Source organism: Pogonomyrmex barbatus, unplaced genomic scaffold (assembly GCF_055798465.1).
Source record: "Pogonomyrmex barbatus isolate J1 unplaced genomic scaffold, ASM5579846v1 scaffold17, whole genome shotgun sequence".
Taxonomy (NCBI): Eukaryota; Metazoa; Arthropoda; class Insecta; order Hymenoptera; family Formicidae; genus Pogonomyrmex; species Pogonomyrmex barbatus.
The window spans coordinates 5,446,007-5,468,544 of NW_028297113.1; the positions used below are offsets into that span (position 1 = coordinate 5,446,007).

The 22,538-nt window shown below is 45.0% G+C and overlaps 1 protein-coding gene across 11 annotated transcripts in view; it reads right to left on the bottom strand.

Annotated features, from left to right (window-relative positions):
• The window catches only part of heph (polypyrimidine tract-binding protein 1 heph), a 366,198-nt gene that overhangs the window by 180,947 nt on the left and 162,713 nt on the right, over positions 1-22,538 (bottom strand). The window contains exon 1 of one of the 11 annotated variants that reach the window (XM_089074315.1): positions 18,894-22,532. The exons of the other annotated variants lie outside the window; for them this stretch is intronic. Within the exon in view, the coding sequence (XP_088930441.1) occupies positions 18,894-18,947 (54 nt within the window). The 5' untranslated portion in view covers positions 18,948-22,532. Of the gene's footprint in view, positions 1-18,893; positions 22,533-22,538 lie in introns of those variants that run through there. 11 annotated transcript variants of the gene reach the window in all.

A 22,538-nucleotide genomic window follows, 5' to 3' on the forward strand; every position in this document is an offset into this window, starting at 1 on the left:
ATAGTATTACGCTAATGATATTGGTATTATATATTACGTAATATTATCGATATTATATAACATTACGCTAATATTGGTATTATATAAATATGCACGCAATTGTCGGAAAGAAGAAAAAATGCTGAACGCCAGAATACCGAGAGACAAAACAAAAATACAGAAAAGAATAAAGTTTATACGAAATGGAAACGCTAAGATAAAAACATACCGACAAATTTGCATACGCGTAAGCTTTTTACTTCGTCGCGTTGTGGATTTTCCGCTCGCGTCGGAAACAATTTCGTAGCATGAAAGAAAAAGATCCACGAAACCTTCTTCTTCCTTCTGGTCGTATTTAAGCTGCTCGAATTATTGCTGGAGTAAATTCTCAATAAAAAATGTGGAGGAGATTTAAAGAGGATATCGGGACAATCAATTTCAACTCTCGTGGAAGAAGCAGACATCGGGAAAAAGAATAAAAGTTTCGTAGAAAGGGGGATGTATGTGTAATATGCATTTGAAAATACAGACTTTAACCAAAAAAGTACGAATGTTAAATTTAAAATAATGTTTCTGACATACAATCGTAAGTTTCGAGATTTCCGTACAAGATCTCGTCTCAAATTTCCATACAAGATCTCGTCTCAAATTTCATGTGTTTGTTTATACGAAAGTGTTTATATAAAACTTTTTAAAAATATAAGAATAATTGTCATTAGCAAGTTTTAATTAAAATATTAACTTGTATTAAGAAACTTTTCTTACATCAAATTGTGTCCGAGTGTTTGAATAAAATATCTTATTATCATTAAATATCTTGCCTTTTTTAGATCATCTTGTTTACAATATAAACCAAAGAAAATAACATATAAAGCAGTACTTTTTAAATAACAATGCTTAAAGTTCTAACATGTCATCTCATTTAATTATATTCCTTTAATATTTCGCCAATTTTGGGGAATTTGAATTTTTACGATTCGCAAGTCGTCAGATTTAAGATTCACGTGAAAATTCTATTCTCGAAAATTCTACTCTGAAATTGATTTCAGAGTATTTGGGCATATCTGCATTTTTAAATGTAATATCTTATGGGTATCGTATGCGAAGGTGAGAAACAGGGTAAGGTATGTTCTTTCATCTACGTTCCTGACATACATTACGTAGCAAGTCAGTATTTCAAAGATGTAGTGGAAAGGTTACAGGCGGAAGTTCGCGAGAAGCATAAAAAATATACGAGCGGCAATACGAAGAAAAATAATTCTAAATCAAAGGGAGCAAGAGTTATGCGTGTCAAAGTAGTAATGTGACCTCTTATGCTCTTTTATATATAATATATCCCTTTTAGTGTTTCGGAATTGCGACTCTCTCTCAGGTGCTCTTGCTGAAAGCGCACTTCGAGCTAAGGATAGCATAAGTAATCTTTTTCTGATTTCCTGAGAAAACGACGATCGTGCAGATCGAAAGAGGGCCGTGGCAAGGGAGAAATTCTCCTTGACTCGCACAATATATGCCATAAAAGACTTACGGCTCCTATACTCCGAATTTTACTTTCAAAGCGAGTCTCTATAAACTGCGAGTCGAAATATGGCTCACGCCAAGTATCATTACGAGCGAGAGGAATCTAATAACTTCTCATATGGCATCCGAAGAATGTAATAAAAAAATAATCCATTTTTATCAATCGTAATTTGACAATTAATGATTAATTTAATCGACAGAGATAAAAAAAAAAAGCATAACGGGAAACAATTCTACATAGTGATAATTTATCCTGAAAGAAAAATCTGTTCAAAGACGTAATTGCAAAACGTCATTATCCTTCTACGGAATAAGCTTCTTTGATATCTATTTTTGCTTTAACGTCATGTACCTTGATTCATTAACGGGTCCGAGATATTTCTGTCCCATAATAACGCAGTTTCGCAAAGTGCCTGTGAGGAAAAGGATTAAACGGAGCAACGTGTATAATGGCAATGCCGCGTCCTAAACACGGTAACCAATATCCGAACTTCGTAAGCCTATACGAAGGTCAGGACACGTTATTACGTTATTGCATTATACATCGGTATATGCTACCCAGGTGCATGTCCATCGAGCTTTCGAAGCGGTACACAATGGCGGCTGACCGCCGTGGGGCAACCAAGTCTGTAATCACGGCCCAGACATCCTTCCAAATGGGATCCTCCACAGACACGCGAAACATTGTTCGCGTCTGTCATTGTTAAAAAATCATTTTCCTCGATTGACCCCAAATAATTGCAATTTATTTACGTGCATCTCTTCCATATGTATTAATATCGACAAGTTAATTAAACAAAATATATATTTAATCCTAAGTAAAAATTAATTATTTCAGTTAGATTCTGAGCGATGTGAACTCGGCATGGAAGCTTAGCCTCGGGAAATCGTTTCGGGGAATATATCGTTTGTTAGAGCCATTCCTGGCGCAGCGTGATACCCGTCATTAGCGTAGACGTAGCGTGTCTTTCGTTCGACGATCGCGAGATAAACAGGTGGGGAGGGAGGGGGGGGGGGGGGGGAGTTGGACGAGCGGGATGAACGGCTGCTGCCTGAAACAGAGGATGCCCGCGAGCCCCGACATTTGTAGCAACAACGCGTTCCCGTGAACTGTCACGATAATGTGACAGCCGAGAAACACGCGAAAGCCCTTAGCGACGCCCTCGTTTTCGCGTCGTCGGCGTCATCCGGCGAGAAAGGTACGACAGTTTGCTTTATTTGGCCGCCCGATTTCATGACGAGTAAAACCTACGGTGGTGCGCGGAGGGAGGAGAGGAGAGGAGAGGAGAGGAGGGAGAGAGAGAGAGAGAGAGAGAGAGAGAGAGAGAGAGAGAGAAGTAACAAAGAAAACAGCCTGGCGGACTCGTGTCTGCGAGATCGAAAGGATTTTTCCGCGTTTCCTCGGAACTCCGCGGAGAAGAAATAAAGACATTTTCCAGCAGCTCGCCGGGTAACGATCGCGCCTTGTCGGTGCTTGAACCTTAGAAAATAATAAGAGATAAGCTTTTCACGACACGTCGGCGTGTCGGGGGATTTATCCGGTTGTAAACCGAGGAAGCAATATTTCCTCCTTCGATGAAGCTGCATGAGAGTTACGTGATTGAGACGCGATCGCCTGAAATTTCGTCGATCGTATTTTCTCATAATTTTCTCTCCACAGAGGGAATCTCCGAAGAATAGAATTTATCGCGCGTCTCAATTTACACCATAATCATCGAGACGTCTAAAACCGCGAAAATTACGAAGCCACGTCCGACAGACAATGCGTCGTCGAAAATCACGCGACAGAAGATATCCGGATATCCATAAATATGTATATATCCATTTCGGGATCGTCGGAAAATCTTGCGAGTTGAGCTCCGGTCGAGGAAAATTCTCCGGACACCTTATGAACGCACTCGTGCACGTCATCTCACGTGCATCGCACAAACATACTTATCCGCGAGGCGGATGACGGCAATCGGGATGGAGACGGGGATACAACAGGAGCAGCATGAATATCTCAGTCGGTTTATTTACATATTCCTTCTGCAGATATTCACGGATAAGATGTCGCGCGATAGGATCGAAGCGGGGCCGCAGCCGAGCGCCATGGAAACCTTGTTGCGAGAAGAGGAGACGCGGGGGGGAGGAGGAGAGGGAATGGGGAAGACGGAGCGAATGCAGCGAGGGTGCTGGACGCTCGACGCTGCTCCGTAACCGTGGAGACGCGCGAGATTCGTCGAAGGGAAAATATACCCTGCCATTGTGAAAAGGAATTTCAGACGACACGAAAAGTATGTCCTCCTCAGCGAGGCAGTCTCGTGGAAACGATACGTTAACTCTTGAGAATCAGTCGAATGCACCGGCAGCTTTGTCTGAGTGTTTTCACGAGCGGTTTTTCCGCGCCGGACCCTCCATTTCCCATGGCGAGGTAGACACGGAGACCAAAAAAAAAAAAAAAGAAGACGAATTATTGACAATGCGTTCTAAAATTACACTAGACAGTTAAATTTAACGACTAATTTCAATTTCGTTAAGAAAGATACTTGCGAAAAAATTTTACGAGGTATATTTATAGATATAAATAAATTGGTTATAGACGTCTGAAACTCCGACGTGGCCGGAACTTACGGCGACACGTTCCACACGACTACTGTGATTATTATTGAAACAGCGCGGAACATCGGGGAACGGCAACCGACGGCGCCGACAATAATTTTCACGAAGTTCGTCGCGCGCGCGAAAAACGCTTCCGAAGATCGTGGGCGTCGAGCACCGCGGCGCAAAATAATTAAACGATTCGCCGGCAACTCGAGCATTAAGTAGACTTAGGGGGTCTACTTCGTCGCTCTCGTCTCGCGGCGCCGCAATAATCCTCCCAAGAATTTCCAGAAATAGCTTTCGCCGCGACACGAGAGAGACGAGAGAGAGAGGGGGGGGGGGCGGGGGGAGGAAATAGAGAAAGAGAGATGAGCTTTTCACTGACGGGAGAAGAGCGCAAACTGCGAAAAGCGAACAAAGGGATGTGTGAAGTCCACATCCAGGCGACGAGAAAAACAGAAGGCGGATAACAACGGAAAGGTTCGACTCGGGCAGGACTCACTTTTCGCTCTTTAATCCACGAGATGCCAATTTCACGAAACATCCCGCGCGCATCGGCAATGCAGGTACGTCCGATAAAAGGCAACTGGAAGCTGGACTGTGTATAATAGAGAGAGGGAGAGGGGGAGAGTAAACTCTGAGGTTGAAGAAAGTGGGTCGTGGATCATGTCATGTCTCACCCTTTCATATATTTCCGCGACATTCCGCCACACGCTCCGCGTGTCACAGGATCTCTTAATATTATGCTTGCAAAGTGCACTACGTTCTTCGTTTTAAATAAGCAAATTTAATCTCGGGTCCTGTTTGCACGTAAAAGTTTTCGCAGGTCGTAATTTTATATGGCCTTTGAAAACTAATTTTTTCTTTCTTTTTGCAGAGATGACGCCTTTCATAAAGCAACGAGTCCCTTTACTATCCGCCTCCAATTTATTCCCTCTCGAACATACTCCTCGCGCAGCTCGTAGCGATTGGCAAACGTTTTCGAGATGTGTGGTGCAATCACGCCAAAATAAAGGAAATACATCTTCTCGCCTGGAATAGAAAAGAGAAGAAACGATCGGAAACGATATCGCACGAATTTCATCCACGTCGTCAGAAAATGGATTCGTTGCTGGTGCGCGCGAGTGACAGGAGAAATTATATTTACCTCATTTCATGCGCAACGTCAGATGTAAGCGTAGATTTAAGCTTTATCGCTTACACGAACTGTAAGCGCTGTAGTTATATATATATATATATCTATGCTTTATAGTTAGTTGCATGGAAATTATCGCACTCGTATTATCTCGAGGTAACGTTTACACTCTGATAGATTAACAGAGCGCAGGTGCATTCGTTGCCACGTCAGCCTACTATTTTTACGCAAAAAATTATAATATGCGATGCGTATCAAAATAAAAATCAACTTATCCGGTGCCGATATCGGATCGAACGCGAGGAATTAATAAAAGCGATAAAAGAAAGGGAGAGAAAGAGAAAGAAAATAGATAAAAGAGCGAGATAAGAGAGAGTGTAATATATATCTCGAAAATTTCGGTTACAGTTCGAAAGGCAACGCGTAACATCTTCGAGATGCTTATCGTTCGATAATGAAATAACTTTTCATTTCGTTCGCAAAAATTTCTTGTTTAGGAGGCACGTGCCGATCAAGTCGCGCTAGTACTCGCGGAAAAATCGCGATGACACGCCGGAAAATGGAGACACTCTCGAGGAATGCGATCGACTACAAAGGAAGAGCTCGATCTCTGCAATAAAGTTATCATCCTGTCAGCGGACGTGACGCTATGGCGCGTCGGTATGACATAGTCGAAATGCGCACAATAGTAATTCGTCACAGCGAGCGGATAGTCGAAATGGCTGTGTCGTACGGGTCACTGAAATTCCAGTAAGAGTCGTTCTACATGAACGTCCATCCGACATTCCAACTCGCTGCCGTCAAACTCCAACAAATGTAATCCTCTTACAGACTCCGCTCCGAGTAGTTATGTGAAAGGCAATTACATCATTCGTACGTTAGAACCGACGATTCCGACAAACAACATTAATGGCGGAAAATGGCGAAAGAAAATTTAGATCGATCCAACATATTACCATTCGATAATTATCACAATCGATCGGAGTTGAGTTTTTAATTTTGAAAGTTTAGAGATATCTTATAATACGGGAAGGGCTCAATTGTAATTCCTCCATTCTTCGTCAAACGAAAAAGAAATGAACGCGAGAAGCGCGCATGCGAGAATGTCGCAAGTAAAAAAAAGGGGGAGGAAAGGAAGAACGAGGAAAGGAAGGATGGAGAGGGGGGAGGGGAAAATGGAGCTGGCATAAAGACAAAAGACGAGGAGGAGATAGAGTTTGCGACGGGGGTGACGCACTCTTCCTCCGCGACGCTGCCATGAACAGACACGCACGGGCTGTTTTAAGGGGATTTATACGTGCATCGAACTTCTTTGTCGTATAGCAAGCCGCGTAATGATATCCAGGGAAGACGACAGATTTTTCTGTTGTTCCCGCGCGAAGACGCGCATGTACGCCGTTCGTTCGGGGATTCTATGCGGCAGGATAAAGGAAACCGAAAGGGGTTTGCGTGACGACGATGCGATGCGCGCCGTCGCTCACAAAGCGAGATGGTGTTCCCCGTGAATCCCCGTTACGGTGAACACACGAATATGAATCGTCGCGGGCTATGACGATTTCGCATGGTATAGCGTAACTTCGTTGATCGATCATTAAAAGATAAAGGCGTTTGAGGAAGATTTTACGAACGTCTCACTCTAAGCTGAACGTGTGCGATTTATCTTGCGAACGCTGACGAGAGTCCAATTACGGGCATCCTCAAACTTCGATTCGATTTCGGGGAAGTAAAAGTTGAAAATGTTGGGAAAGAAGTTTCTCCGATGATAAAAAGAGATGAATCATCGATACAATTAGACGGACGTAACGACACGCGCGGGCGAAGGAATCATTTTCCAAAGTGAATCTCCTAGAAACGTCAAACTCGGCGCCGTTTCCCGATGCAGTTCCGGGAAAGCTGGGCGGAATTCAGTACTTCGACCAGGCACTCCAGCTACGTGCTAATCCGAAGATTCTGGTGATTAGCAGCGAGAGATCGAGAGAGATAGATAGATAGAGAGAGAGAGAGAGAGAGAGAGAGAGAGAGAGAAGAGGAAGAGGAAGAGGAGAAGGGAGAAAGAGGAAAGGAGGAATGGAGGGAGATAGATAGAATGAGGGGGAGGGGAGGGGAGCGGGCAGTGGAAGCACGATTACGAATTCAGAGGCCGTCGTCATGTCGACAAAGTGACAAGTTCCAGTTATCGAGGTTTCAAACGGGCCACCTGTTTTCTCGCTCCTCCGTGACTACACCCCGACCTGATGTTCCATCGCGGCAAATGAAACGTTAGAACGCGATATATGCGTGTAGGTGAGGCTTATCTTTCCCACAAACTGAGAGAATTTATGTGTGTTTTGAGCGGCGAATAGTCTCCTTCGATTTTCTCACGTTTAAAAGGACCTTAGAGAAAAGGAAAATCAAATTCATTTGATAATAATCATAATGATCCACAATCATGTTTCAATCTTATCGTTTGTTTCACTCGTGACGCGTAATCACACATAGGTCAAAGATAATTCCCGGTGCACGTCATCAACTCCTATCCACATGCCATTTTTCAACGTGTGATTTTGATTTAAAGTCCACACGACAGCTCGCTCATACAATGGACCGCATCAACGAAAACATTCCTATCTCGATTTTTTTTTTTTTTTGTGAAGCACCAACTTTGCAATGAAATACATCAGTCCGCATATTCGACGGTATAACGATGTTTCAGCTGGGCCGCTTAATAAATAGATATAACGGCATATAAATGAATGAAATTTTCCCGCGAAATTCACGTTAGATTGGTAGCAATTATCCCGGCCCGATCTGCCAGACAGTTTTACTTGCATTCTTTCCCAATTTATCACCAATAATCTCTTTCATTCAAACGCGTTTCCGGACAACGTTTGAAGCCCCATTTAAACAATTTACAAGACCAAGGCTGCAAATATGATTTTCTGCGTATTCCCGCGCGCGGAAATACACAGGATGCTTTTTTCAATTCTTCCCATTTGGCCCGCGTGGATTTTTTTGCTATTTTTATATTTGCATTGTGCCCTTAGAAAAAAAGGATTTCAGCCCTGTGGGGAAGAGGATTGTGATACCGCATGAACGAAACTCGTGTCATCGCTCGTCTCGCCGCCTAACTGTGAAAACGAACGTGCGTGTCAACACGAGCGAGACTACGCACATCAGAGTCACCAGGTAACTACGTTAGATAATGCGTGTGCACGACATATATTTCGAGAATACTCTGGAGAGGGAGAGAGCGAGAGAGAGAGAGAGAGAGAGCGAGTAAGCGAACGAGAGAGAGAGAGAGAGAGAGAGAGAGAGAGAGAGAGAGAGAGAGAGAGATTCAGGGAAGAGAGCAAGGAGGAGGCTGCTGGCGCCCGATGCGGCGCGTTAATGACAGGAAACCGGCAATATGAACTTGACGGCTCGGTACCGCACCGCGTACCGCAGTAACGTACCGACAAACCGCAGGGCCCCACCGTCGCAGCTCCTCCCCCTCGTCCTCCTTCTCTCGGTTTCTGTCACTGTCTCCGGTTGCTGCGCTACCTCCGCTGGCTCGGTTACCCCACCCTCGTCATTAACGCTCGTCGACGAGCCTCACCCCAAGATATGTTGCGGGCACAGGTATCTTCGAGCAAATAAGCGCGAGTATCGATCATGATGCGATTTACTTCTGATTTTGAGTTAAATATAAATATGATTTCGTGCTGAATTGAAGGTAACATAGATTGAGATAAATATATTGTACATATTGATAAAAATGTACGTAATATACATATTATCTTATAGCCTCAATGTGACGCATCGCGGATGACGTAAGAAAAGGGAGAATCACGATCGACGGGGTCATCCGAGAGGAAAAAAGGGCAAATTAAAACGCGCTCATTCGGTATAACCACTCGTTAACACGAAATTACAGCTCCGCACCTTGCCAATTACTTTCAATATCGCGACTTCCAGTCTGATCCGCCTGTTCCTCCCCTTTCGTTCCCGTTTACTGGCGTTAAACTGGAACGCAGTTAATTATCATCTGAGTGTCGGGAAATTTAAACAACTCGCTTTCTATCGCGTCGGTTCCATTGGATGGAAGAACTGGACAAGCAATTCATCAAATGGGGAATATAGAATGTGCATACAAATGTATCTTTTTTTAATGGATTATATCAATATTAAAGATGTAACTGTTTTTGTTAAATTTATAAATAAAAAAAAAATTCAAAAAATGTAATTACATAATATCCAAATATTTTATAATTTATGTAATTCATCACTAATCTGATCTTATCCAAAGCAGAATGTTTACAATCAAATAAAAATAATGGGTGTCTCTATTCTCATCACTCAATACTGTTGATCGTGTGTATTTATAAAAATAAATAAATTAGAAGTTGAGTGCGGTAAACGCTGCGAAAGGAGAGAAGGAGAGAAAAGAAGAGCGTAAGGAAGATAGACAAGTAGACGAAACCGCTCTGTAACGAGGATAAAGGCAAATCCTCAGCTCCATCCTCTAATTAACGTCATTAAGTAATTAGATACTACATAGACCGCATGCCTCTTGGAATTGCGTGTGGGTGAGTGTTACGTTTCGGCGTGTAAGAGGACTCTGCAAACTAAAGAAAGAAGCTCCGTTTGCGACGGAGGATTCATCGGCGATGCATGTTGAGTAATTAATGGGACGTTGAACATAATGCTGCGAGATACTTTCAAATGTATGCCACGTAAACCGCGCGACGTCATATCTTAAACGCCGTACAGCGCTGGCCAAACATATTCTACAGGTAAACTCAATAATAAATTAAAGTACATTACTCAGTAATTGCGGATTAAATTTGTCCCAGCTTTAATTAAAATAACCGCTTCAAGGAGGATAACAACAAAATTGGAGGATACGAGATTGCGCAACATTTCGTAAGCTCTAAAAGGACAGCATATATATATATCTCTATTTTGCACATTCTAACGAAATATGAGGACGTCATTCAATGTAAAAATACACACAATCAAATACACACACTGGCCGCAGTAGATTTCGTGATAAAATATATTGCAGTATAAAACATATAAAGATACGAAATATGAAATTACACGAATATTAGACCTTTCACCATTAAACATTTTAAAAACATTACATATAATCGAGCTCTAAAAGATCGTGAAATAATATCATAATGTAATAAATTTAAAAACAAAAGATAAAACGATAAAGAGAGAGAAGAATGGAGAATTAATCAACATTTGACAATCAATCACCGATTCGAAATTATTTCGTCCTTCGAATATCGATTTCATATATTTATATATGAATATATGAACATATATATGTTTAATACGATTGCACAATATTTTTCTTACAATCGTAATAGTCGATCATTGTGCTCCCCAAGGGAAACACTTTTCTTTTCGGTATCATCCTCGAATGGGTTATCGATCGAAATGCAATAACATGGCGCGATTACTTATCATACTTAAGAAAACGCGATAATCCAATATCAAAATAAACACGGAATATTTCGAAGAAAATTAATACGTCATATCGTATTCGTTCCAAAGGAAAAAGATTTTTACATCGTGAAACTTGTAAAACGTCGGAAAACTTAACGAAATAACATGAATGGCATTTACGTTATACATCTTAACGCGATTATCTTTCGCGTTGCGCCGAATAAACACCTCACGTTAAACAAATAAAGCGCAACCCAGACAGTCGCATTTTAAACGGCGAAAATGGCAGCTACACACAAACTGACGTAAACGCGCGTGGTCCCCGACGAAAATATACAGCGTGGAGTGACCGAAACGTAATGAGCCGAAAATACACGGTGACGCCGTCCGTCGCCCCCATCGTGTAAGATCGAACGAATCCACGTAACTTCGGTGAGAGAAAGAAAGAGAGAAAGAGAGAGAGAGAGAGAGAGAGAGAGAGAGAGAGAGAAAGAGCTATGAGTGGTACGTACGTAAAGGCCCGACGATCCGCGGTGGCTAACGATAATTTCTAGTCGGCGTCACGTGCCGGCGATATAAATCACATCCCTTTCCCTGCCTACGCCACCGGCGACCCCCTTTTCCGACCCCTCGGCAGAAATTCGCCCCCGCAATTACCTAATACGTCCGCCGCGTTATCCCTCGACACCATCGGCGCGAATCCCTTCAGCCCACCCATCGCCCCTCCGTCTAAACCCCGCGGCCGCTAACTTACGTTCTGGCGCCCAATAATAGATCTAGACAGCCGCAGCTTGTGATGGATTCTCCTAAATCACCGTACCACTCGTCGACGAGGAGGAATTGCGCATCGCGCAATTTCTTCGATTGCCGTGGAGAAAGAAGCGAGTGGCCCTGAAGAATCGATCGATTCCCCTCCCGTGAAATCGACTCGATCGATATCGATCGTTGCCACTGACTTACTTTGTAAAATCGACACACACACACACACACACACACACACACACACACACACACACACGTCGCGGAAGATATCTCGATGTTGCTGAAATCAACGCCTTGCACCAAAGATACCGTCCTCTCTCGCATCGTTTATTCGAGAAACAGACTGAGCGTGTGGTGTCGGTGAACAAGCCGATGGCTGACTGAAATTAGAAATTCGCTCCTCATCTCCACGGACCTTTCCGCGAGAGGATGAAGCGTGTCCGACGCGTTTTCGTCGCGGTAAGCCGATATAAGCCCACGTCTCGGAGAAACGTCGCGGGGGTTTCGTCGCCAAGTCGGACGCCAGCAAGCCAGCAATGCCAGGACACGATCGATCCTTAAGTAGAACGCGGAAAACGGTTGCGTAATCCCACGGAAATTCTTTCTCACGAGCTTCCACCCCTCCCCCTCCCCCCCCCCCCGGACGTGCGAGACCATTCTTGATGCCTACGTACATAACCGAAGTATTCTCCATTCCCTCCCTTTTCTCTCGTGCCATTTATCGCGGATAGGTGTTCGCGTTACTACACCCGCAGGATACATAAACGGAGATACTCGGAGTGCATTTTCCGTCATCGAAGAAACGTAGGACGTGTCTACGAGGCATGCTGGAAGTCGCGGAAACTCGCGATTCCTCGACAGCGGTTTTCACGGATTTTTTTTCACATTTACGAGAAAATATCTATCGATCATCATCGAAATCACTGTTAACTCTCCCGAAATATCCTCGTGTGATTCCGAATTTTACACGTGCGATGTCCGAACGTTACTGACGGTTCTAAAAAAAAGATCTACACTTTTTTTTTTCATCGTCAGAATTGCAAATATTTTACATCCATTTTCTGAAAATAAAAGTTACACTCGTTGTCTTTCGGAGAGAAAATAACATCGTCTATAAAAAACTAAAAGCGCTTTTTTTAATAAACTCGATTTAAAAAAAGGAGTGAAGCATTGCAGGTGGCTATAGAGGCGTATCGATTTAAATGTTTAGCACGCAACTAACTATCGCTACAAGTGAGTTATCGTTCCGTTAGTCGCAATATTCCCACGGAAAAATACAAGGTAGATACAAATCTACACACTTTATATTTTCACAATTTAAAGCCAATCACTTTAAGCAAGCAGACAAGCTGATCGATCGGAGAGAGAAAAAAACGTACATAAAAACGTAACAAGCGTTCAAGATTCAGACGCGGTTTTCTCGAAATTGTCGAAGGAATCTTTTTGATAACGATCCCATGAACTCCAAGTTTAAAACGAATGCATGTCGCGCATTTCTCTTTCGCAGAAAAGTGCAAAATCGAAATCCATCGACAACACTAAAATCTACCGGCCATGCTAACATTCGCGTGTTCAAAATCGGATTACCAATTTCCGCTTGACTGGAAACCGCCCCATTCGTCGTGCGAATGATTTTCCACGTGGAATAGGCCGCGAAAATTCGTCGTCACGTCGTCCGTGCTCTTTTTTTGCGCAAAGCTCAATATTTTTCAAATATAAGTAAATCTCAATGTTCCGCCATTTAAGCTTCTGTGTTAACATATTTGGAAAGACAAACAGAAATGAAAGAAGATAAGAGAGACAAGAGTTTGAGAAACCCTGTTTCGGCATACATAACTGCACGTCAGAGTAATCGTCTGTCTCGCGACCCCCGAGGCACAATACCGCATTACGATATCATCCCTCCCACCCCTGGCGATATCCTCTTTCCCACGTTGCATCTCCCTCCCTTTCGCGCCACCATTCCCGTTTCGTCTGCGACGGAATTGCACTCGAAGGTGCAAGTGTGCGCATGATGGAAGGCGAGCCTCGAGATCGAAAGTAGGCCCGCGATGTGCATAAAAGGGAGCGAAACGAGGTTCCCTCTTTGAGAGGAGCGAAAAAGAGTGAGAGAAAGAGGCGAATAAAGGGAACACACCGGTGTTTCTTCCCAAGCGTCCTTACCCCCCCCCCCCACCACCACCACCACCGTGGAAACTCTATTACGCGGATTTGGGTCGCGCGTCGTATTATGCAGATCACTCGAGTCGATCCGTGTAAGCTCTCGTTACTTAGGGATTTTAATTACGTCGCGCCTCGCACGCTTGTCGAGAAGCTGCCGCTCGGCGTGATGTTATTATCGGTCGGAGTCCATAACGTGATGAAGACGCGGCGAGCTAATGGAGTTGCAAATCCGCGCTCCAGCAAAAAAAAGAAAAAACGGGTCAGGGTGCACATCCGAAAACACGCGGACGTAGAGGTTGGACGTTACGTGCGATTTACCTTTTATCCAAAAGCCAAATTGCGCTTCCTCCGCCATAACACTTATGGATTGGATTAACACACGCCGTGGACGTTCGGCGGAACGTGGAAAATTCCTGTCTCGTTCGCTCGCGCGCGCGCGCGCGCGCGCGCGATTTATCCCACCGCGATCTTTTTACATCTTTCCGGATCGTAGGAGAGGAAAAAAAAACACGAGCGCCGTGTCCCTCTCTCGCGAGATATCGTCGATAAAATTGTGTCAAGCATCGGATATTCGAGATACCGCCTGCGAGAGAACGCCGGCTTGTACTTCGTCGGCTCGTAAAGAAGAGAATCGGTGTGCCGGTGGCGAAATCCAGCGGCGCATCGAACTACATCGAAGCCGCCATTGAGCTGCCTGGTCTCGGAATCGTAAAGTACGAATTCGAGAGCGAGCAAGCGGACACACACGAGCCAGATCAACAGATCGTATTACAACGATCTTAGTGCATCGCCGGACGATTACACCTCGGGGATTATTATCGTGTCGTTGCCCGCCGAACAAAAGAGTCTCACGGAAGATAATAGAATCATTTTCCCGGTCTTTCTATCCTTAATTGATTTTTCATCTATTTCGTTCTCGTAATTTGCACGGCGATAAAACGTTCGAACTTTGTAGTGATATTTTATCGCTAGACTAGACAACGATAAATTTCAAGAACAGAATATAAAAAAGAATAGCAAAATAATAAAGAAAGAAGACAAATCTTGGCTATTTAATCATAGATATATTTACATACGTAAATATGATCTTTTTCCCCCCCGTTAGTTTTTATTTCCTATAAATATGAAGGGATCGATCAGGGTCTGCCTAATCGAGAACACCACATGAGCGAGTGCCGGGTATAAAGGCCCGACCAAACGTAGTCCTACAAGAACTTCCGAATTCCCGGAAGAAGTAACATGCGAGCGAGGCTTATGTGACGGGTCGGTCGGTCAATGCGGTTGCAACACAAGCGGCTGTTCTTCGTTACAATTTAACTTGGCATGAGAAACTGTTGGACGCGAGTTTCCTGATGAATATACCACACGGTGGAGTTTACCGAGCTTATGTGCGCTCCATGTGCGGCTAGCGCACGTTAGCGCGCACATTATGACGTGTTGGTCTAATTATGTATACTCAAACGGGACCAAATTATCGCTGTCATTATATAGAGCCACGTATACACAATATTTTTGCGCCTTAACGCGCGGGAGTGAGCGTGAGGAAGTTTCACACAGTCGGGCAACGGACTCAACGAACTCAAAACGGAAACGTCACTGCTTCGACACGAAAGTTTCGCGAACTTACCAACGCGAAAAAAAATTTAAATGCTTCTATTTTTTTTTATTGTTCATTTTTTCTTTTCGAACATCGGGATACTAATGGTAGAACAAAGTTACACGAAGTCTCGATCGGAAAGAATAATTTTTCAATTTTTTTCTCCCGCTTTCAAACAAGATAGGGAGTTTCCGGTCGCGATATCGGATTTGACGACGACAGGTTGATGCACACGTTGCACTTAGCGAAGCCGCGTAGGAAGACCGACGGGGAAAGACGCGAGGGTGGAGAATGCACGAAGTCGCGCGGAAACAATTCTCGTCCGGGAGTTTACGTCCATTTTCATTTTGACGCGTCGTCAGCTTTTCACCCTGGCTTCTGTGCACGGAGTTGCGAACCATTCGGCGAATTCGCCGACGAAATACAAGGGGGCGATTAAACAGGGTTGATGGTGGTATCTCGTTTGAAGGAGGAGAGCCGAGAACAGAGAAAGGATTAGGTGTACGTGTGGGAAAAGACCGGTGGTTTCGAGGTCGCTCAAAAGCGACTACGACGTTCGATAATTATCTCCCGCGACGACACTCCGTTTTGATTAACAGCGGCGTTTCCTTCGGAGCGACATTATTACCTGATTTAATTTGCGAGTATGGCCTGCGAATGTTCACATCGACGATTTGACTACGTCAAACGCAAGAAAATAGGAAAAAAAAATGATGAATATGTAAGCATTTGTGTCGCGAGATATCGATCGTACAGACAACAAATCGTTAAAACTGTCCTTATCACTTAAAAAAATATTCATCGAACCGATTAAATCAAATAATTGCGAAAGCAAAATAAATCAATCACATCAAAGCTGTCTTGTATGTCAATAGCGTTTCCGAGTACGTTATGAAATGACAATAAAATGCATATTCGACCTATTCCTCGTTGCACGAGTTATTGCAAAATCGATGTATTCGTTATTCCACTCCGCGTTTTCGCGGAGAATCGACAGATTGAAATTATTGCAACGTTCGTATGAAAGAATGCTGAATGCTGAAAAATGTTTACGGGAGGTAAACCTGAAAGACGGTATTTCGCACCTTACTCCGCCTCTCTTCCTCCCAAAAGCTATGTCCCTTTCGTAATAAAATTCAATCGAATCCCTCTGACACGGCTATACGTCCCGTTTGCCGCGCATGGCATTTCCGACGTAATACGCGTGTTACATTAATCGTAGTGCGCCCACGAGGAATATTGCAATAACGAGCAAAAAAGCAGATTTCCAAAGAGATTCCCGTCGAGTGCACATTCCTCTTTCCGCGCCTTTCCCATCTCTTTCCTCTGGCTCTGTTGACGTTTCCTCCCGACGTCTCCTTCGACAAAAGGAGGAAGGATATATTCGTTGTGGGACAGGATGACCCATTTTATCGGAAACGTACATATGAAAGGAAACGAAATGGAAAAGAGGAACGGAAACTCCGCATATCGTTACGAAATGAGTCGCGCGTCGCGTCGTCCCTCAAAACGAATACTCGAACGAGGGCACTTAACATAATTACTTCGCTTGACGGGATGCGAAAGCAATTGCCACCGAGATGGTCTCGACGATTACTTGAAGGATGGCAATGTCAACAAGAATTTCTAAATGCTACAAATTATAATTGAGATGGGGAAATTTCTAAAAGAACAACAACCCTCGAAATAAAATTCTAACATAAATTCTCAGTAATATGTATCAATGTTGGTGTAAAAAATTGAAAATATCGTCGTACAGACGGCTGTGATTCTCAATTTCTCAATGATTCGTTTCATTTATATATAAGAGAATACTTCAAGGGATTCGTCGCTTGAAAAATGTGTTATAAGAGCGCAACGAATATTAATCTTTAATAGATAAAATATTCAACGATGTCTTTTCGTGGATTCGAAATTTGGATTGTAAATTCACACGATCAATAACACGCAGATTAATCGATAAAGATATGTGATCTTTTCGTGAATTTTTTTTTTTTTTTTTTTTTTGGAAAAGATCGAACGAGAGTATCTGAGCAATGTTGCGCCGGTTTATTCTAAACGTCGTAAAACTGCGACTCGCGCAAATCCGGAGAGCATAAATCTTTTCGCGAACGGTGCATTCAAACTACCCGTCAAAAAAGTAACGACTATTTTTTTTCAACTTCTCGAATACGATTCATAACAAGTGGAAACCGCGGAATAATAGTGCAAATGTTCAGCATGAATCACAGCATGTAGCGATCTTTACATTCGACTCGCTAATTCGCGGCTGAACAAAGCGGTAGGGCAAATTTTCTGGCGGTACACAAAATACGTGTTCCGGCAGATCGAGTGATCACCAAATTAGATTCGCTCCTCGAACTCGAACTATTTGAATCTCAACGCCACGTACGGTCGTGATAGGCAAACTTCGCGATCTCGTCCGACACGCCCGTCTTGACTTCCACATTCGCGGCAAGTCCGCGCTCCAACAACTGCGGCTGGAGATTACACGTGCGCCAATGAAACGCGCGTACAGGATATACATATATATATATAGAGAAAGAGGGAGAGAGAGAGAGAGAGAGAGAGAGAGAGAGAGAGAGAGAGACTACAGAATATCGGCTACATCATGCGCCGCTGGCGATAATGCGATTCTTTCGCTACGTGCTTGACGAGGCGCGGCGCGACTCGGGCACGAAGGTGGATGAGACGATAAGCTAAGGGAGGGGACAGGGCCCCGAGATGCGAAACGGGTGAGAAAATTAGGTTCTCGTGCCGGAGAGAGAGTGGGATCGACGAGCGACGCGACCATCCGATCAGGCGGAAAGGGTAGGTTTGTTCGGGATTCTCGATCGCGGGATGTCACGTCGCGGTGCGGAACGCCTCACGTACTCTCGCTCCTTCTCTCCTCTCTCTCTCTCTCGCTCGACACCTGTCGATCGAAGGATTAAAGAGGATGCCCCCGTAGAGACAGTCCGGGATTTAAAGCGCCGTCCGCGTATCGTCCGCGAAACGTTTACCGAGCGGCGAAGAAGGAGAACGGAGGAAGGAGGAGGAGGAGGAGGAGGAGGAGGAGGAGGAGGAGGAGAAGGAGGAAGAAGCGAGAGCGTGAACGGAAGCAACGAATTCACGCCGAGCCCGGGTTTGAGGATACTCCCCCTGTTTACACGGCAAACGTAGGAAGTAATTCATCGTGGCTCGTCGCGACTAAATCCATTCCTGATTCACCGCCTCTATCCTCCACCGTACACGGGAGTATTACTTGTGCCCGCTGGTAAGTACCCTCGTTACTGACTGCCGGAGGGTTCGTTACCTCCGAGGAAACCCCCGTGAGAGCTTTGTCTTCGGAGACACGCGGAGTACGCGGATGTTCGGAATTCCCATCGGGTATAGCGCCATTGTCAAGATTGTGAATATAGCGCGCTCGAGACGTGAAAAGCAACTGATTCTCGCGATCGACGAGATAATTGCACGAGAAGACGCAAATTGGATGGTCGACGAACGACGATCATCTAACAAGCTAGTCATTGTTGAACTCTCGCGGGCTATTTAAACGTGATAAGAAAGCAATAGGCAAGACCGTTATATTTGTTGACAATATGTATACTTGAATTTTGTCCAAAGTCAAGTATAACAACAATTGTGCGAGATAGATTTGCCATAGCGTTTTCGATACGACGACAACTGCTACGGACTACAAAACTAGATCCGAATTGTCAGATCTACTGCTAAATAATGGTACTATCAAGATGGACTAACCTTCGGCAGAATTCCTCGTAGCAACGATTGAGCGAAGAAAGATGGACTCACCATAGTGTCTTTGATATGATCAACTGGTTGCAGCAGGACCGCCGTAGTACCGAGTGTCCTATGATGCTGCTGCTGTTGCTGATGCTGCTGCTGCTGCTGTTGCTGCTGCTGCTGATGGTGATGGTGCTGATGATGGGGGTTACAGTTAGCAACGATGTTGCAAGAGCAAGCGAGATTGCAGGCGAGATTGCAGGCCTGCTGAGCACCGAAGAGATGTCCTACCAGCCCCGGGGTGATCGCTGCTGCCGCCGAGTTGTTGATGCCGTTTAGCAGGGGCGGGGGCAGGGGCACCGCACCACCGGGGACGAACGGGTACGAATGAAAATACGTGGTGATTGGGGAACGTGTCTCGTCAGCGCCGATGATCGTCTCCGCGAGCCAGGATTTGCTCGATGGGTACAGGAAGAGATTGCGACTCGCAGCGGCCGCAAACGACTGCTGCAGGCCCCAGAGGGTCCGCGTGCGTTCCTGTGCGTTCCAGCAGGCACGTTCCAGCGACGCGGCGGCCTGGCAGCGAGCGGTTTCCGTTTTGCACGAGCGGCTCCACTCGCACGGGGGCCACCACAGCTTGAACGAGTAACCTCCCTTGTCTTCTCCCCGCCGGTCCCCGTTCAGGGACGTTCGTTTTCCTCGTGTCTCTCTTATTTTTGCTTCCTCGCCGTCCTCCCCTTGGGACAGGACGTTCGACCGGCCGTTTTGTTTTTCCTTCCTCTCGCTCGGCAGACCGAGACAGACGCCCGCTCGATTTTTCGTCACGGCGTATCCTACGCCGTTCTCGATGTTGCGAGCAGCGATGTTGAGAGAAAGAGAGAGAGTTGCACACTCAGCTGACGATAGACGATCGCGTAATACCGCGCGGAATGCGGATAGTCGTCCGGACGGGAGAAACGCGCGGTACAGTTAATCTCTTTGACTCGCGAAGGATCGCGAAGGGCTTTGGTATCGTACGTACGCGCGAGTACAGACTGAACTTCTACTTACAAGCTATACACGTACACATATATACACGCACGCAGGATTTACACACGCGCTACTCTTACGTTATATCGATACAACAACGACGTGGTATTAAGCGTTATATCTATCTACATGTGCAATCGAGACAGCCGGATGGAGATTCCTAAATGATACGTGCGAGGGTATTTAACCCTGGAGCGAACGCGTCGTCGGGAGTGAGCTTCCGAATGATTGTCAGTGTGTGAGCGAGCGGAGGGGGGGCAACGGTTACAACCACGGAGAGGGAGATCCGCGAAGGGGCGAGTGGTGATAGACAAGGGTGATAGACAAGAAAGAGAGGGGAAATTTACGCGTGCGGATTAAATATGTACTTAGTGTGCGGAAGAGGCGCGAGAGAGACGGAGGGACAACCTCGTCTCTCGCTTCGCACGATTCTCTTGCTCGTACGTGTAATTGAAACGACGTAGGTACGTGAAATATATATATATATTTTTTTTTTTTAATCCTTCCTCACTCTTCTTCTATCTCCTCCTCGTTTAATCTTTCCTACTAATTCAACGAGCGAATGTTACCCTATCGGAAAAAAGGTGATACACCTCGAGTTACACACTAAGAAAGCTAGTTGAAAATGATTGTCATGAAGATTGACAGAGAGTAAGTCCTATTGCTGGACCAGGGAAAGAGATCCTTAGGTTTCTTTTTTCTTTTTATCTTCTAGTGTGCCTTAATGTTCTATCACTTTACGGCCCGTTTCCCACGCGATTATCCGCCGTATTCGGATCACGTGTTAGCGACGTGTCGATCAGATATGTTTTATACGTACAAACGTATTTTTATTTATAAGTATAAGTAAATATATATATGTATATATATATATATATATATATATATATATTTATTTATATGTTTGTATATATATCAATTGTATATATATATATATATATATATATATTATATATATAATATATAGATATTAATATAGAGCGTGTAGAATCACACGTGTAGAGTCGGTACAGAGGCTGAAGATCACATAAAAACACGAAAGTCGATCGCTCGACTTTTTATTTCGCAATAGACACGTACATTACTGCCCTGACCGAAAAAGAAGTCGCAAATGTTTCCCCTCTCTTTCCCTCGATATGTCCCAACCCACTACAGTTACAATTGATTGTCTTGACGCGATTCTCTTTGTTCCTCGACGGTCACCTGACGATGCCAGATGACGCGATTGTTTCTTAATTTTTTTTTTTTCTCTATTTTACTCTTATCTTTAGCCTAAAAACTTAGCGACGAGACTCGTTTTTACACACATGAATTTTATACACCTAACACAACCGCGACTCTCTCTCTCTTTTTTCTATTTATTATTATTTGACCTTTCTCAAGTCTCGCGGGGGTTACTCTCGACGATTTAACGTCCGAACGACTATCATTTAGTGATTTAATTAACGATATCCTTAATAGCCGCGAGAGCGAGAAACGCGACGTGCCTCTCTTCGCGGTTTCTTGGTTCTCTCTCCTTCTCGATCGCTCTTACTCGAGACGACCGGCGGAAGAACAGCTGAAATGATCGATCTCGCGGCTGTCTTTTTGCGGAGATATGTATTCGTCTATTCGTGTCGACTGCTCGACTACTCGGAGGAACTTCTCTTGCCGAATGCTGCTCGGTCTCTCGTGGCTTTTCGCAGTGATCTTTCATTCAACTTGACATATTCTTTTCAGCAGCAATCAGATGGTGATCAGAGGGGAGCTAGGGAAGCCGATCAACGGTCTCTTGCCTAGTTTGTCTCTGGTCGACGTGTGTGTGTCACGGAAACGTGTGTCAACGACGACGACGGCATCGACGACGACGACGACGACGACGACGACGACGACAACGACGACAATGACGACCTTGAACCGTTCGCAGTTCAGTCCGGCAAGCTGTCGCTCCACGACACCGGTGTCTCGCGCTCGGCACACACAGACACACACACACACACACACGGACTCAAAGGGGGGAGACAATAGAGCGCGCAGTCAGAGGGCTGCTTTATGCATGCGTACTCGGCGTACAGAAAGAGAGAGCGGGAGAGAGGAGCGAGCGAGGTATAGGCGTTAAACGTGCTGGGGGATTCCCTCCGCGGCGCTGATCACGTGGACTGGCGTTGCCTTCCTTTGCCTTCTCTCTTCTTCGCGTTGCGTTTCTCAGACGGCCGCAAAGACGAACAAAGACGGCGAGCGGCGACAACGAACGTGGACGAGAGTGGCGTATGTCGGCTAAGTATGGTGCTCGTACGCGCGTGTTCGCCACGGATTTGCGGCGCAAGAAGACAGAACGAAAACGGAACGGAGTCGAAAGAGAGTACTCGCGGCGAAGAGAAGAAGCGGACGAGGTGGCTGACTGTGGGGTAACGGTGACGCGTGTGTGTCTGTCTGTGTGTGCGTTTGTCGTATGAGCACTTATGCAGCGGGCCTCGCGCTTGTGCGTGGACGTGCGTTCCGTGGCGGATGTGTGTCGGTCGACGGTGAAGGAGTTTAGCGTGGAAGGAGACAGACGTGGCAGAGGCGGAGGAAGAGAAAAAGGAAGGGAAAAAAGAGGAAGAGAGAATGTGTGTGAGTGTATGTGTGTAGTGTGTGTGTGTGTGTTCGTGAAAG